Source organism: Populus trichocarpa, chromosome 4, assembly GCF_000002775.5.
Source record: "Populus trichocarpa isolate Nisqually-1 chromosome 4, P.trichocarpa_v4.1, whole genome shotgun sequence".
In the NCBI taxonomy this organism is placed as follows: Eukaryota; Viridiplantae; Streptophyta; class Magnoliopsida; order Malpighiales; family Salicaceae; genus Populus; species Populus trichocarpa.
Genome location: NC_037288.2, coordinates 4,598,716 through 4,615,418, shown reverse-complemented (window position 1 = coordinate 4,615,418; position 16,703 = coordinate 4,598,716). Strand labels below are relative to the sequence as shown.

At 30.8% G+C, this 16,703-nt stretch overlaps 3 protein-coding genes across 3 annotated transcripts in view; all 3 read left to right on the top strand.

The window, feature by feature from the left end:
• LOC7470211 (senescence-specific cysteine protease SAG12) overlaps positions 1-1,268 on the top strand; it is a 41,612-nt gene extending 40,344 nt beyond the window's left edge. Inside the window, exon 2 of the mRNA XM_052452075.1 lies at positions 667-1,268. Coding sequence (XP_052308035.1) covers positions 667-1,253 — 587 coding nt within the window. The 3' untranslated portion in view covers positions 1,254-1,268. The remainder of the gene's footprint in view (positions 1-666) is intronic.
• A 7,283-nt stretch (positions 1,269-8,551) lies between these two features.
• Positions 8,552-10,884, top strand: LOC7476343 (zingipain-2). The gene is made up of 2 exons (XM_002305036.4): positions 8,552-9,062; positions 10,037-10,884. The coding sequence occupies exons 1-2, from the start codon at positions 8,627-8,629 to the stop codon at positions 10,621-10,623; spliced, it is 1,023 nt and encodes a 340-aa protein (XP_002305072.3). The 5' UTR covers positions 8,552-8,626; the 3' UTR covers positions 10,624-10,884.
• A 632-nt stretch (positions 10,885-11,516) lies between these two features.
• LOC18097500 (senescence-specific cysteine protease SAG12-like) lies at positions 11,517-12,115 on the top strand. Its single transcript, XM_052452272.1, has 2 exons — positions 11,517-11,529; positions 11,634-12,115. Exons 1-2 carry the CDS (start codon positions 11,517-11,519, stop codon positions 12,113-12,115), a joined length of 495 nt encoding a protein of 164 aa, XP_052308232.1.
• Positions 12,116-16,703: the final 4,588 nt, after the last annotated feature.

The following is a 16,703-nucleotide window of genomic DNA, read 5'->3' as shown; positions in this document are numbered from 1 at the left end:
ATATTAAGATTTTATTTTTATTGTTTCATTAAACTAGCTCTAATCTCATCATGAACATAATCCATTTGAGAAGGTCTCTGATATCCGTTGCTTTGCTAGCCTGTAACGACATCAGTTAAAAATTCTTCTCTTCTCTAGAGCTAGCATTCGAGTTATTAAAGACTTGAAACTTGGTTGGCTGTGTTAGTGCAAAATAAAAGAAATGAATGTCGTTGATATGCTCAAGGCATTGAAAGTTTGTTAGTTACCGATATTAAGATCCTGTTTGCAGCTTCGTCGACATTAGTAGATTATGGAGCCCTTGTGTTTTGTATCTTATAAGACCATAATTGATGTTGCATATTTTGTGAGATTCTGGGATGATAACATATATGTTAAATATTTAATAGAATTATTATTATGCTAGGAATTTTATGAGATGTTGGGTTTAAATATTAGTTAAATTCATGATTACCTAATGTCGAATTTTTCATTGATACTTGTCGCACGTGTGCGGCGTCATAATGATCGTCCACCTTGTTGGTTTGGGTATTTATCCAGGTAATCGGGAAAATGGGGCAGATAAGTATTCTTTAATTGCCATAAGTAAATACGGGAAGTTTCACAGAGTTCTGATCCCTGCTTCGATGATTCTGCTCGTTGATTTATAATTATGTTGAATGGTAGGATGTTGCTGGGCATTTTCCGCAGTGGCAGCAATAGAAGGAATTATAAAGCTTAAGACAGGTAACTTAATATCATTATCAGAGCAACAGCTTGTGAACCGTGATGTTGGAAATAAAGGCTGTCACGGTGGTCTCATGGACACTGCTTTCCAATATATTATACGAAACGAAGGGCTAACAAGTGAAGATAATTACCCCTACCAAGGAGTAGATGGCACTTGCAGTAGCGAGAAGGCAACATCTATTGCAGCAGAAATTACAGGGGATGAAAACGTGCCAAAGAATAATGAAAACGCTCTCCTGCAAGCTGTGGCCAAACAGCCAGTATCTGTTGGTGTTGACGGTGGTGGGAACGATTTCCAGTTTTATAAAAGTGGTGTCTTCAATGGGGATTGTGGGACACAGCAAAACCACGCGGTTACTGCAATTGGATATGGTACTGACAGTGATGGGACTGATTATTGGTTGGTGAAGAATTCATGGGGAACCAGTTGGGGTGAAAGTGGGTATACGAGGATGCAAAGAGGCATCGGTGCAAGCGAAGGGCTATATGGCGTTGCCATGGATGCTTCTTATCCAACTGCATGAGTAAACGTTAAGGGTCGTGTGATTAATATTATACTAAATAGTCAAAAATATATTCTACTTGATTATAGTTACGGTTTGGAAAGTTTGTAAACAGTGACGTGTGTTTGTCACGGGTATGATTTGAAAAAAATAGGTTTAAGAAAATCATTTTTAGTTGTTGTTGGTTGTGTTCACATACGTGTTTTTGTTAAAAATACGGTTGAAATTATTATTAAATAAAAAGTAATTAAAAGGTGTTTGGTTAAAACTGTTGTTGAAAGTGTTGTTAATAATAAAATGACATTATTCTGCATGGGATTATTAATACGTCATTAACATAACAGTGCGATATTAAGATTTTATTTTTATTGTTTCATTAAACTAGCTCTAATCTCATCATGAACATAATCCATTTGAGAAGGTCTCTGATATCCGTTGCTTTGCTAGCCTGTAACGACATCAGTTAAAAAATCTTCTCTTCTATAAAGCTAACATTCGAGTTATTAGAGACTTGAAACTTGGTTGGCTGTGTTAGTGCAAAATAAAAGAAATGAACGTCGTTGATATGCTCAAGGCATTGAAAGTTTGTTAGTTACCGATATTAAGATCCTGTTTGCAGCTTCGTTGACATTAGTAGATTATGGAGCCCTTGTGTTTTGTATCTTATAAGAACATAAATATTGATGTTGCGTATTTTGTGAGGTTTTGGGATGATAACATATATGTTAAATATTTAATATAATTATTATTATGCTAGGAATTTTATGAGATGTTGGGTTTAAATATTAGTTAAATCCATTATTACCTAATGTAGAATTTTTCGTTGATACTTGTCGCACGTGTGCGGCGTCGCGATGATCGTCCACTTTGTTGGTTTGGGTATTTATCCAGGTAATCGGGAAAATGGGGCAGATAAGAAATTCTTGTTTTTTATCCGTGGAAAGCGCGAATGGGAGCCGCCACCTAGTATTTTGGTCACTAGAAACCCTAACTGGTCTTAGGGATTGGGCACGGGGACTAGTTGTGTAAATGGAAGGTATTAGCACCGCAAATACGTCTTACCTAAGGTAAGCTGCATTGTTCAATTGTCTTATAAAAGTTAAGGTATTGTTGTGTTTTCTAATTGTTGGTCTGTCCAAAGTTAAAGAAAAGTCTTTCCCGGTAAGGAGATCTTTATCTTATCGGATAAATCCTGATCATTCTAAAGTCTATATATAAAAGAACTACCCTTGAATATCAAGAATACGTTTTACGTATAAATTCATAATTCTAGATACTAAAAGAAAACAAAATATTTTTTGGGTATTTTTTGAAATATTTTTTGGGTATTTTTTGGGTTCCTAGTGACCAAAATACTAGGTGACGACTCCCATTCTATTTTTTCCACTGATAAGAGATAAGAATTCCTTGTCTCCCCATATCTGTCAAGATAGACATATATACCACACTTGATGAGGGTGGTAGGGTGATCGCCGCGACACTGCACACGTGCGACAATTATCAAATTGTTCGGGGCGCAAGTAGATTGTTTTCCATTTTAAAAGCATAGTGAAACAACTAAAATATTCAAGGAAGCAAATTTTTGGAGTTGGTGTATAAGGGCATTTTCATCTTTTCACACTAGTATTTTGGTGATGGTTATGTTGGATAAGGGGCAATTTGGTATTTTAATAAATGTAAAATATAATTAAAAAAAAGTAACCGACACATGCAAGGCACTCATCAACGCTTGGGAGGTGTGTGTGCGCGCATCCTGGAGGAAAAAACAATGCTCTTTTATCGTGTCGTTAAAATCCTCGCAGCTTCCTCTTCCTATTAGAGCAGTGCCCGTAGTCATTAGTGAGGTGGTTTTTTGTTAGCGACACTTTCTTTCTTTTTCCCTCTTTTCTCTTATCTCCTCCCCTCAAAATTCATGCTAGCCATGCAAAATTTTGGAGTGGTCCTTTTTTTTTATTTATTAAGATTTCAAATTTAAACATTTTGTAAAATTTTGATTTGTTTCAATTTCATCTTTCAATCCAAATTTATGATATTTTTTTTTCAATTTAATCCTTATTCTTTTGATTTGATTTTGCTCCTTTTGTTAAATTAATTTTTCTTTTAAATTTCACCCTTCAATAAAAAAAACTAGTTTCCCTCTAATTTATTTATTTTTATTTCAATGTTGAACTTAATTCTTTTAATTGCAATTTTTTTGTCTTAGATCCTTTTGTATAATTGATTTTTTTCATAATTTCATCCCTCAACTCTTGATTGGTTGGGAGTTGAAACTCATGGTTTTTCTAGGTGGAGTGTTTCCGGTCTAATAACCTGCATCGCGGGTTTGGAAAGTTAATGCGCATTGACATTAATTTTTTTATAACTAATTTTTCTTTCTCTTTTTTGTTATCATTGTCTCATGACCCGGGCTGCGAGTTTAGCAGGTTAACCTGGGTTGACTCGGTCTTTTTTATATAGCTATTATTTTAAAGAAATTTTAACTTTTTTTCAGTCCTGTCCTTCAAAATCCAGTTTTGTCCTTCTGTATTTAATTGGTTGAGAATTGAGCTACATTGTTTTTTCTTTTTTGAAAAAGATTTTTTGTTGCCAGATTATCACAATTACTTTTTTTGGTCTATTTGATCTTCATCTTTTGTTCTTTCCTCTTTTAATCGAAATACACAGTTTCACTTAATGTGAAACAATGTTGTTTTCTGCCCTCAATCAAAATTAGGTTTTTCCTAATATGAATCAAGCCAAACCTCATATTAGTCCTCCGCCATCTGGGTCTTTCACTCCATGGTCCTTGGACTATCAATTTTCATCTTTTTGTCTCTTAATTTCTTTCAATTCAACCCCTGACCGAATTAGAATATATCCTCTAAATTCTCTACTTTATTCATTTCAGTCATTGGTCATTTAATTCTTTATTTTTAAGCCAAAATAACTTCAACTTCAATTTTCTTCTTCAATTAATCTCTTAATTGATTTTCTAACTTGGTTCTTTATTTCAAAATCATCTTTGAACTTAGAATTTCTTTCAATTTCATCCATATTAAATCAAATTAATCTCTTTTATCAATTTCTTCTTCAATTATGCCCTCAATTATGGCCTTAAAATTCCGAAACTCAATTTTTGCATGTGAAACTCAATTATTGGTCCAAGTTTCAACCCAAGATGTGTATTTTTAATTGTTTTTGTATTTGTTTTAATTTTTTATAAAATTTTCAAGATTTGTATGACACACAAAAATTAAATAAAAATAAATAAATGATTAAAATTATTGAAAATATATATTTTCTTAATTTTTCAAACATGTACACAAATTGGGTTACAACAAGGTATGTGTATTATCAAGCTCGACCTGATATTTATACATTTAGTGTTTTATTTATACTAACCCTTGGTTTTAGGGTTATGAAAAGTTGTTTGAAAAATAATTATTCTGATAAAACAAATGTCGCAAAAAAGGGTTTGCATTAATTAATAAAATACAAGGGGTGTTAATTAAAGAGATGCCGTTTTATCCTTATTTAATTCCTTTAAAAGTTTTTTTTTAAATCATTAATTTCCTACATATCTCAAAATGCTATATTAAAAAAACAATGATAAGAAAAGGAGGAATTATACTAGAAAGTTATTTTGTTTTTAAATTAGTGCATGCTCTTCTTTTGAAAGAAAAAAAATATTTTGACATATAATTAGATAAAAAAATTTGTCAGAATTCCCTACAACAACATGAGATTAAATATCTTAATCTATATTTATCTCTTAACTTTTTAACTTAGTCTTAGATTAAAATTAACAGATTTTTAGTATTTATTGACATATAATTCTCGATCAATTTTGTTAAATATATGCACCAAGTTTTATATAAAAACTTTTGATATGACCTATGGTGAAATGCAGGTAAACTGACAAGTAGAAACTAAAATTAATAGAACTTAATTAACAAAAACTACAACTCTTTGGAAAAAAAAAACATTGTTCACCTAGATTCAAGGGCCATGTTCGTTGGAACAATGTAATAACGATTTTGCTCTTTTCATAAAAAATAATTGAACTAGCTATTGGCGGTTGTGAGGTCTTTGCATAAGGTCCATTAGTTATTATCAAATTGTTCGGGGCGCAAGTAGATCGTTTTCCATTTTAAAAGCACAGTGAAACAACTAAAATATTCAAGGAAGCAAAACTTTTGGAGGTGGCGTCTAAGGGCATTTTCATCTTTTCACACTAGTATTTTGGTGATGGTTATGTTGGATAAGGGGCAATTTGGTATTTTAATACATGTAAAATATAATTAAAAAAAAAACGTAACCGGCGCATGCAAGGCACTCATCAACGAGTCCTGGAGGCAAAAAAAAATGCTCTTTTATCGTGTCGTTAAAATCCTCGCAGCTTCCTCTTCCTATTAGAGCAGTGCTCGTAGTCGTTGGTGAGGTGGTTTTTTGTTGGCGACACTTTCTTTCTTTTTCCCTCTTTTCTCTTATCTACTCCCCTCAAAATTCATGCTAGCCATGCAAAATTTTGGAGTGGTCCTTTTTTTATTAAGATTTTAAATTTGACCATTTTGTAAAATTTTGATTTGTTTCAATTTCATCTTTCAATCCAAATTTATGATATATTTTTTTTCAATTTAATTCTCATTCTTTTGATTTGATTTTGCTCCTTTTGTTAAATTAATTTTTCTTTTAAATTTCACCCTTCAATAAAAAAAAACTAGTTTCCCTCTAATTTATTTATTTTTATTTCAATGTTGAACTTAATTCTTTTAATTGCAATTTTTTGTTTTATATCCTTTTGTATAATTGATTTTTTTCATAATTCCATCCCTCAATATTCGATTGGTTGGGCGTTGAAACTCATGGTTTTTCTAGGTGGAGTGTTTCCGGTCTAATAACCTGCATTGCGGCTTTGGAAAGTTAATGCGCATTGACATTAATTTTTTTATAACTAATTTTCTTTTTTTTTTGGGTTATCATTGTCTCATGACCTGGGCTGCGAGTTTAGCAGGTTAACCCGGGTTGACTCGGTTTTTTTTATATAGCCATTATTTTAAAGAAATTTTAATTTTTTTTCAGTCATGTCTTTCAAAATCCGGTTTTCTCCTTTTGTATTTAATTAGTTGGGAATTGAAGTACATTGTGTTTTCCTTTTTGAAAAAGGTTTTTTGTTGCCCGATTATCACAATTACCTTTTTTTGGTCTATTTAATATCATTGCTTTTTTTTAAAAAAAAAATTTAATTAAAATAAAATCAACTTATTTGATTCAGTTGATTCTACGAGCTCAACATTATTTATTTTTTATACGAGAAGAAATGGCCCTGCGGTGTAAAGTGGGTTGTTGAGCTAGTGTTTTAGCTAAAGCATCAATTTAAGCAACCTTGAAGTTTCGCAATAAAGTTTTCTTCCTTGGAATGATTGTGAAATCAATGGAAATTAAGTTATGATCCAATCAATATCACAAATAAAAATTATTGCATGCATATTTCAATTATTTGGATGAAGCTGTGCCGAGGCTGTTGTAAATGGAATCTTAATTTCATCGACAAAAATAAAGGAATCCAAACTTATTGATTAGTACAGTGCTTGAAACGAAATCAAAAGCCTTTGCCGTGATTTGCTCTACCAGTGTTGTCTTCGGCATTGGTCGTTAAAAAAATCATCCCACGTATCGGTTGGTTCGTCTCGGTTTTAATTAAAAAATTAAATAAATTAAGGAGATGGAATCTTCCCCCATTCCATTAATTATTGACAGTCATGGTTCGATCGTTGATCACACGTCCACGGTACACTGGCAAGAAGAAGAAGATGATGGAAGTTCTAACCAATGGGATGTGTTGGTCTGTTCCTTTATCAAAATCTAAGCCCCAAATTTCCACTGAGCTTCTTGACTCCTGTGGTTGGACCCCTAGGACCCTTCCTTGGTTGCCGTGATTTGCTCTCTTCTAGTACTTTTTTTTTTAAGATCTCATCTAAATCTTGATTCATTTGTTCCTTGTCCACACAAGACGGTGATTATGCAAGTTTGATGCTTGATTTTGTAACGAGCATGCGTGATTAATGTTTTTGACACGTTAATATACATGCAGTCATGCTTTTTTATTTATTAACAATTCTACTGAAATTTTAGAAAAATTTCCTTTATATGTAGACGTACAAAGTTATTAACTACTCCTTCCATATCACAAGTTATTATCACAAACATGATCTAGTTGGTCTAATTTCTATTACCCGAGTCGCGGGTTTGGAAAGTTAATGCTCATTGGCATTGTTTTTTTTTATATAACTAATTTTCCTTTTTGATACCATCATTTGACATTTTTTTTTATATATATAAAAAACAGGCTTTGTAATTCTCTTTGTTTTCTTTTCTTTTGGGTTATCATTATTCATTAACTGAGCTGCAGGTTTGACAGGTTAACTCGGGTTGACTCGGTCATGCCATAAAAATTTAATATTAAATAAAAGCTAAAAGAGTAATAAATCAAATTTCATACACTTAAATCTTGAATTATATATATAATTTTTCTTCTAAACATGTATGAAAGTTAGAGCACCCATCCTTTTTATCCAACTCTATATAAAATTTCATGAACAATAGTTATAAATTTCAGAATAATAACACATCAAGATATTCGTACTCGACGTGAGGAAGGTCTTACTCTCAATTTCAACTTAATTAGTGTATTTGGATTTACATAGTTATGAAATATTTGATAACAATTTGTTATTGACCTTTAATTTATCAAAAACAACTTAATAATGATAGTTGATCACACGTATGTACACGGGCAAGAAGAAGAAGATGATGAAATCTTCCCCCAACCTATTTCACCTGTGATTTTCCGTCAGCAAGTTTTTTTAACATGTTATTTTATAAAACAAATATGAAAAGATAAAGAAAAGAACAAAAAAAAATTGACATAAATAGAATAAGTATAGGGTGATAAATATTTGTAAGTGTAAAAAATAAAAAAAAATTTCAAAAGAAGTATAAAGAAAAAAAAGTTAGCCAGCAAAGATAATTTGTTTTTTTATTTATTTATTTTATTTTAAAAAATGCCGTTTGGTTTGGTTTAGGTTTCTCAAATCAAAAACAGAAAAATGAGCCAAACAGATTTTCTTTAATTTTTCTATTAAGAAAAATATTGAGATCATGGAAGTTTGAACTCCGAATCTTGATGCTACACTTATATTTTAAATTAATTGGCGCACATATTACTCCAAATTTGACTTCAAAGCTCCAAACGTCTTCTATGCCCCAAACGTAGAATTAAGGCTAGTCACATAGAAAGAAGCTGGTTACAAAACTGGGTCTATAAAACCCCATTGCGCTTGTTTTGAATTTGTTGTGCCAATAAAAAAACACTCACTTACAAGGCTGTAGACGCATATACTCTTATACGTACCATGGCCGCAAAAAAATGCAATACTCGTATTTTTGTGCCATTTCTCCTTATTTTAGCTGCATGGGCAACAAAAATAGCTTGTCGTCCTCTTGATGAGCAGGAATATATGTTGAAGAGGCATGAAGAATGGATGGCTCAACATGGACGTGTCTATGGAGACATGAAAGAGAAGGAGAAACGATACTTGATTTTTAAGGAAAATATTGAACGTATAGAAGCATTTAACAACGGTTCTGACCGCGGATACAAGCTTGGTGTGAACAAATTCGCAGACTTGACCAATGAAGAATTTCGTGCTATGTATCATGGGTACAAGAGACAATCATCCAAATTGATGTCTTCATCATTTAGATATGAAAATCTAAGTGACATACCAACTTCAATGGATTGGAGAAATGATGGTGCAGTCACCCCAGTTAAAGACCAAGGCACTTGTGGTAAGTATACTTAATAATTTATCATAATAAACGGAATGTTGCCTTTTGGGTATATCAATTTTGTTTTTTGCTTTTTGCTTTTTGCTTTTTCTCGAGAGTCCTTGAGGTTTATTTGTTTTTCATTTAGGTACCCCAAATATTCTGGTTGTGCACCTAAACTAAAAACTATTTTGTAAGAATTTAAACTAATATATAAAAAATTCCAAACTTAAAGTTCTTATGTTAAATTGATGGATTTTTTACAGAATCTTTTGATTGAACAATAAAAATAAAAAAAGACATATAATTAGAAAGAGGTATATTTTAGAGAATAATAAATAATAAATAGCTAACAGGTGCCTTAAAATTTGTTTGGTATTGCTGTGACGTGGGGGTAAAAAACAGTGTTTGGTAACTAGTTGTTTTATTATATTTAGAAATGTTAAAAATAGATAAATATGTTTCGTTAATTAATTTTGTCGAGCTTTTGAGATATAGAATAATGAATAAGTATTATAATATTTTGAAAATACTTTTTAACAAATATTAAGTGATTTATGATTATTTAATTAAGCGTGAATATATTTTTTATAATAGTGATTTTTAAGTGTAAAAAGCTAAAAAAATAAAAGTTGATTAGAATGATAATATATATATATAGAAATAAAGTCACATAACAACACTAACGTCTTTGGTTGTGTAGTTAAAAAATAACAATGGAGAAATTTTTTATCTTAAATAAAAAAAATGGACCCCATAAAGTGTAACAATATCAGATCCTTTTAAGTAATTAAGACTTGAGAAAAACTAGAGTCCGATTTGATATAATTCATAAATAACAACCTTCATAAACTTGTTTGTATATAAAGTGGGGATATATAATTACTCCTAGTATTCTTTAATTGCCATAAGTAAATACGGGAAGTTTCACACATCAGTTCTGATCCCTGCTTCGATGATTCTGCTCGTTGATTTATAATTATGTTGAATGGTAGGGTGTTGCTGGGCATTTTCCACAGTGGCAGCAATAGAGGGAATTATAAAGCTTCAGACAGGTAACTTAATATCATTATCAGAGCAACAACTTGTGGACTGTACTGCTGGAAATAAAGGTTGTCAAGGTGGTCACATGGACACTGCTTTCCAATATATTATACGAAACGGAGGGCTAACAAGTGAAGATAATTACCCCTACCAAGGAGTAGATGGCACTTGCAGTAGCGAGAAGGCAGCATCTACTGAAGCACAAATAACTGGGTATGAAGACGTGCCACAGAATAATGAAAACGCTCTCCTGCAGGCTGTGGCCAAACAACCAGTATCCGTCGCTGTTGAGGGTGGTGGGCACGATTTCCAGTTTTATAAAAGTGGTGTCTTCGAAGGGGATTGTGGGACAAACCTAAACCACGCGGTTACTGCAATTGGATATGGTACTGACAGTGATGGGACTGATTATTGGTTGGTAAAGAATTCGTGGGGAACCAGTTGGGGTGAAAATGGGTATATGAGGATGCGAAGAGGCATCGGTTCAAGCGAAGGCCTATGTGGTGTTGCAAAGGATGCTTCTTATCCAACTGCATGAGTAAACGTTAAGGGTCGTGTGATTAATATTATACTAAATAGTCAAAAATATATTCTACTTGATTATAGTTATGGTTTGGAAAGTTTGTAAACAGTGACGTGTGTTTGTCATTGTGGTAGCTTTTACGGTTGCGGTTTGGAAAAAATAGGCTTAAGAAAATCACATTTAGTTGTTGTTGGTTGTGTTCAAATACGTGTTTTGTTAAAAATACGGTTGAAATTATTATTAAATAAAAAGTTATTAAAAGGTGTTTGGTTAAAACTGTTGTTGAAAGTGTTGTTAATAATAAAATGACATTATTCTGCATGGGATTATTAATACGTAATTAACACAACAGTGCGACATTAAGATTTTATTTTTATTGTTTCATTAAACTAGCTCTAATCTCATCATGGACATAATCCATTTAAGAAGGTCTCTGATATCCGTTGCTTTGCTAGCCTGTAACGACATCAGTTAAAAAATCTTCTCTTTTCTAGAGCTAACATTCGAGTTATTAGAGACTTGAAACTTGGTTGGCTGTGTTAGTGCAAAATAAAAGAAATGAATGTGGTTGATATGCTCAAGGTATTGAAAGTTTGTTAGTTACCTATATTAAGATCCTGTTTGCAGCTTCGTCGACATTAGCAGATTATGGAGCCCTTGTGTTTTGTATCTTATAAGAACATAATTGATGTTGCATATTTTGTGAGATTCTGGGATAATAACATATATGTTAAATATTTAATATAATTATTATTATGCTAGGAATTTTATGAGATTTTGGGTTTAAATATTAGTTAAATCCATGATTACCTAATGTAGAATTTTTTGTTGATACTTGTCGCACCTGTACGGTGTCATGATGATCGTCCACCTTGTTGGTTTGGGTATTTATCCAAGTAATCGGGAAAATGGGGCAGATAAGTATTCTTTAATTGCCATAAGTAAATACGGGAAGTTTCACACATGAGTTCTGATCCCTGCTTCGATGATTCTGCTTGTTGATTTATAATTATGTTGAATGGTAGGGTGTTGCTGGGCATTTTCCACAGTGGCAGCAATAGAGGGAATTATAAAGCTTCAGACAGGTAACTTAATATCATTATCAGAGCAACAGCTTGTGGACTGTACTGCTGGAAATAAAGGCTGTCAAGGTGGTCTCATGGACACTGCTTTCCAATATATTATACGAAACGGAGGGCTAACAAGTGAAGATAATTACCCCTACCAAGGAGTAGATGGCACTTGCAGTAGCGAGAAGGCAACATCTACTGAAGCACAAATAACTGGGTATGAAGACGTGCCACAGAATAATGAAAACGCTCTCCTGCAGGCTGTGGCCAAACAGCCAGTATCTGTCGCTGTTGACGGTGGTGGGAACGATTTCCGGTTTTATAAAAGTGGTGTCTTCGAAGGGGATTGTGGGACAAACCTAAACCACGCGGTTACTGCAATTGGATATGGTACTGACAGTGATGGGACTGATTATTGGTTGGTGAAGAATTCGTAGGGAACCAGTTGGGGTGAAAGTGGGTATACGAGGATGCAAAGAGGCATCGGTGCAAGCGAAGGCCTATGTGGCGTTGCCATGGATGCTTCTTATCCGACTGCGTGAGTAAACGTTAAGGGTCGTGTGATTAATATTATACTAAATATATAGTACTTGGTTATAGATACCGTTTGGAAAGTTTGTAAACACACTTAATGTGTGTTTGGTATTGTGATAATTTTTACAAGTATAGTTTAAAGTTTTTTTTTTAAGAAAATCACTTTTTAGTTAAAAAATACTATTGAAATTATTGTTAAATAAAAAGTAATTAAAAGATGTTTGGTTAAAACTGTTGTTAAAATATGTTGTCATATTCCGATTATTTTTGTGGATGAATCTTAATTTAATTCATGTAGTAGTTAAATGTGTTATATAAAATATGACTGATGTAATGAGATGAATTGTAATATGATGAGTTCAAGAAGATTGGATAATGAATGGAATATGAATTGACTGTTTACTGAAATATAAAATGTCAAGTCAATAATTTGAATTCTAGGGGAGGTTTTGCTCAAATTTTGATTATTCTTAAATCATAAAAAAAAATTTACATTGTTTTGGACGTATTACATGGAAATTGTAGCTAAATAATTGGTGATGTTAAAGATGTGTTAAAGATTGACAACTCTTGAAACCAAAACTAAACTAGTGACATTAAAGCATCAAGAGTAAACAAGAGTAAACTAGAAATGATCTAGGAGCATTTCTATGTTGTATAAATAATTTATGTTAAAATTAATTGTCTTAAAATCTTAATAAATAAAGAAAGAGGACAACTAGAGGGGGTTTAGAGGGGAACTCCCCCCTTTCATTTAGATGCTTGACTATGCGGTTCTACTATGGTTTATGTAAAATTTAATTTTTTTCATTTCAAATTAATATTTTCAATCGTTTTAATATCCATATTAAAAATAAATTTTTTAAAATAAAAAAAAATATTATTTTAATATATTTAAAAAAAAAAACATTGAAAAAAAAATCACAATATCAAGTATTATCTAAATGTGAATTCACCACTTGTATGAATTGTGAAGTCTCGCCCATCTCACGGATCAAAGCACAATATTCAACAAACAAACTTGATCCAAAAGCGAAATTCTGCAAGATTGAATTCAACCATTAAGAAGAAACCAAAGCCCCCATGGCCATATTCATAAAAAACAACAATAAGAGGAACCTTCATTTTTTTCTTTTTTTCTTTTTTACAATCAAACTGGAAAGAAGATTAACAATCCCATCAAACCCATGAATACAGCCCAAAGAATTTATCCCAGATTAACAAAGCCATGGCCCAAACTTATTAACATTTATGAAAGAAGATTTAAACCCGACACGACGTAGATTGAAACCCACAAACCATCACATGCAGCCCAAGCCTCACTAAAAATCAAACCCGTGTGTTTGAGCCATCCTTTTTCCCAAACCCCTAGCCTCCCACCACTTCTCCACGAAATACAGTAGTCTTTTATGAACATAATCACGCAAGTTATAAATTTATTTTTCATGACAAGTTGACTTTCCATACAAGATTCAACGAATTAATCTCTTTTGATGGCATTTGTCAGAAGAACAAAGACCATTTCATCGAGTTCAATCACATTGGGGTCTTATCTAAGCAACAATCACGAAAACAAAATATGATAAGGATTATAAGTACAAATAAAAAATTCTTTTGGGACGTACTGGCAAGATATTAATATATAATTCTTGATCAATTTTGTTAAATATGTGCAACAAGTTTTCTTTTAGTACAAAAATGTGTTGATAATGCCGATATTATTTTATATATATAAAAAACTTTTGATACCACCCTGTGGTGTTGTGGTGTAGCGTGCGTTGTCGAGCTAGCGTTTTAGCCAAAGCATCAAATTAAGCAACCTTGAAGTTTCGTAATAAAGTTTTCTTCCTTGGAATGATTGTGAAATCAATGCAAATTAAGTTATGATCCAATCAATATCACAGATAAAAATTATTGCATGCATATTTCAATTATTTGGATGCACTGTGCCCAGTCTGTTCTAAATGGAATCTTAATTTCATCCACAAAAAACAAAAGGAATCCAAACTTATTGATGGTATCTAAATGACCAATAATTTCAATTATTTGGATGCACTGTGCTTTCAACTGTCAACTTCTAAACGAAAAGTTAAAAACTTCTTTCCAAGTATCGGTTGGTTCGTCTCGGTTTTAAATAAAAAAATAAATTAAACTTGCAAGTTTTTCTAACATGTTTTTTACAAAAACAACAATAATCATAATAAAAAATTAAAAAAATCTATGCATGCATGTAATTAAAAAAATTAAGATCTATTTATATAAATAAATACCAAAAAAATAAAAATATCAACGCATATAGTACACTCACTTCACTGCAAGTCGAATATCTTTTTTTCTAAAGCAAAAGAATAAATGTGTAAGTGTTTTTTCTGACATCGAGTAAAAAATATAACTGTGAATTAAAAAGTTAATATTTACGTACAATAAAAGAAAATGAAGATCATATGCGTTACTAAAGAAATATAAGATCTCAAGTTAATTTTTATGTAATAAAAAAAATAAAATATTGTTGCAATTACTACAGTGAAACACTATTTTCTTAATCTTTGTATAATAATTTTTCATAAAAAAAGTGTATAGAGAGAAAAAGAAAAAATTACAAAATAGTGAAGATAAGAACAAAAAGATTGACATAAAATGGTCAAGTGTAGAGTGATAAATATTCCAAGTGTAAAGAATAAAAAATTATAATTTTTCTTCCAAAACAAAAGTGTAAAGAAAAAAAAGAAGGAAAAAATAAAAAAAATATTATAAAAAAATGAAGATAAGAACAAAAAAAATGTGATAAATAGTCAAAGTATAAAGTGAAAAATATGCCAAGTATAAAGAACAATTAGGGAAAAAAATCTAATAAATTATTTTTAAAAAAACAAATTACAGATTTTTCATCACTTCAATAACAAAATTGGAAAAATTCACAGTTATGCCATTTCTATAGTGAAAGATTTTAAGGAGGTAGAAAAATAAACAATGTTGCAATTGCCATGGTAAAACACTATTTTCTTAGTCTTTGTATAATAATTCATCAAAAAAAGTGTAAAGAAAAAAATTAAAAAAACAAATTACAAAAAAATAAAGATAAGAACAAAAAGAATGACATAAATAGATCAAGTGTAAAGTGATAAATATTTCAAGTGTATAAAAAATAATGTTTTCTCCAAAACAAAATGTAAAGAAAAAAAAGGAAAAATTAAAACAAAACATTTCAAAAAAATGAAGATAAGAGAAAAAAATGATGATAAATAGAAAAAGTGTGAAAAAGGGAAACATATAAGCAAATCTTTTTTCTAAAAGGAATAAAAACTACAGATTTGTCATCCCTATAGTAACAAAATTGAAAACAATTATAATCATGTAATTTCTGCAGTGAAAGATTTTAATGTAGTAGAAAAATAAAAGAATGTTGTAATTGCTATAATGAAATACCATTTTCTTAATCTTTATATAATGTTTTTTCAAAAGAAAAAGTATAAAGAAAAAATATAAAATAATACAAGAAAATACAGATAAGAAGAAAAGGAATGATAAATAGATCAAGTGTAGAATGATAAATATCTCAAGTGTAAAGAATAAAAAAATAATATTTTTTCTTCCAAAAACGTGTAAAGAAAAAAAGAAGATAACTAAAAAATATATATATTACAAAGGAATAAAGATAAGAATAAAAAAAAAATGATAATAAATAGGCATAGTTTAAAGCGAAAAACATGCTGAGTATAAAGAAAAAAGATGAAAAAATACATCCAAGTAAAATTTTGTTCTTGGCCTTTCGGTAAAATTTTGATTTGTTTCAATTTCATCATTCAATCCAAATTTATAATATGTTATTTTTTTTCAATTTAGTCCTTATTCTTTTGATTTAATTTTGGTCCTTATGTTAAATTAATTTTTCTTTTCAATTTCACCCTTTAATAATAATAATAAAAAAAACTAGTTTCCTTCTATTTTTCTTATTTCAATATTGATCCTTATTCTTTTAATTGTAAGTTTTTATTTTAGATCCTTATGTATAAATTGATTTTTTTTCTCATTTTTTTATTCAACATTTGATTGGTTGGGCGTTGGATCTCATGGTTTTTCCAGGTGGAGTGCTTCTGGTCTAATAACTTGAGTCGTGGGTTTAAAAAGTTAATGCATGTTAATATATATATATTTTTTTACAAATTTTCCTTTTTAATACCATCATTTGACATTGTTTCTTCTTTTATTAAAAAAGATAGACTTTGTAATTCTCTTTGTTTTCTTTTCTTTTTGGTTATCATTATCTTGTGACTTGGGCTGCGGGTTTGATATGTTAACTTAGATTAACTCGATCTTTTTGATAGACCTTTTTTTTAAAAGAAATTTTAAACTTTCTTAGTTATGTCCTTCAAATTTTTGTTTAGTCCTTATATTTTTAATTAATTAGGAATTGAGCTACATCTGAAAAAAACTTTTTTGTTGCCAGATTATCATAATTATTTTTTTTGTTCCAATAACATTGGTTTTTTA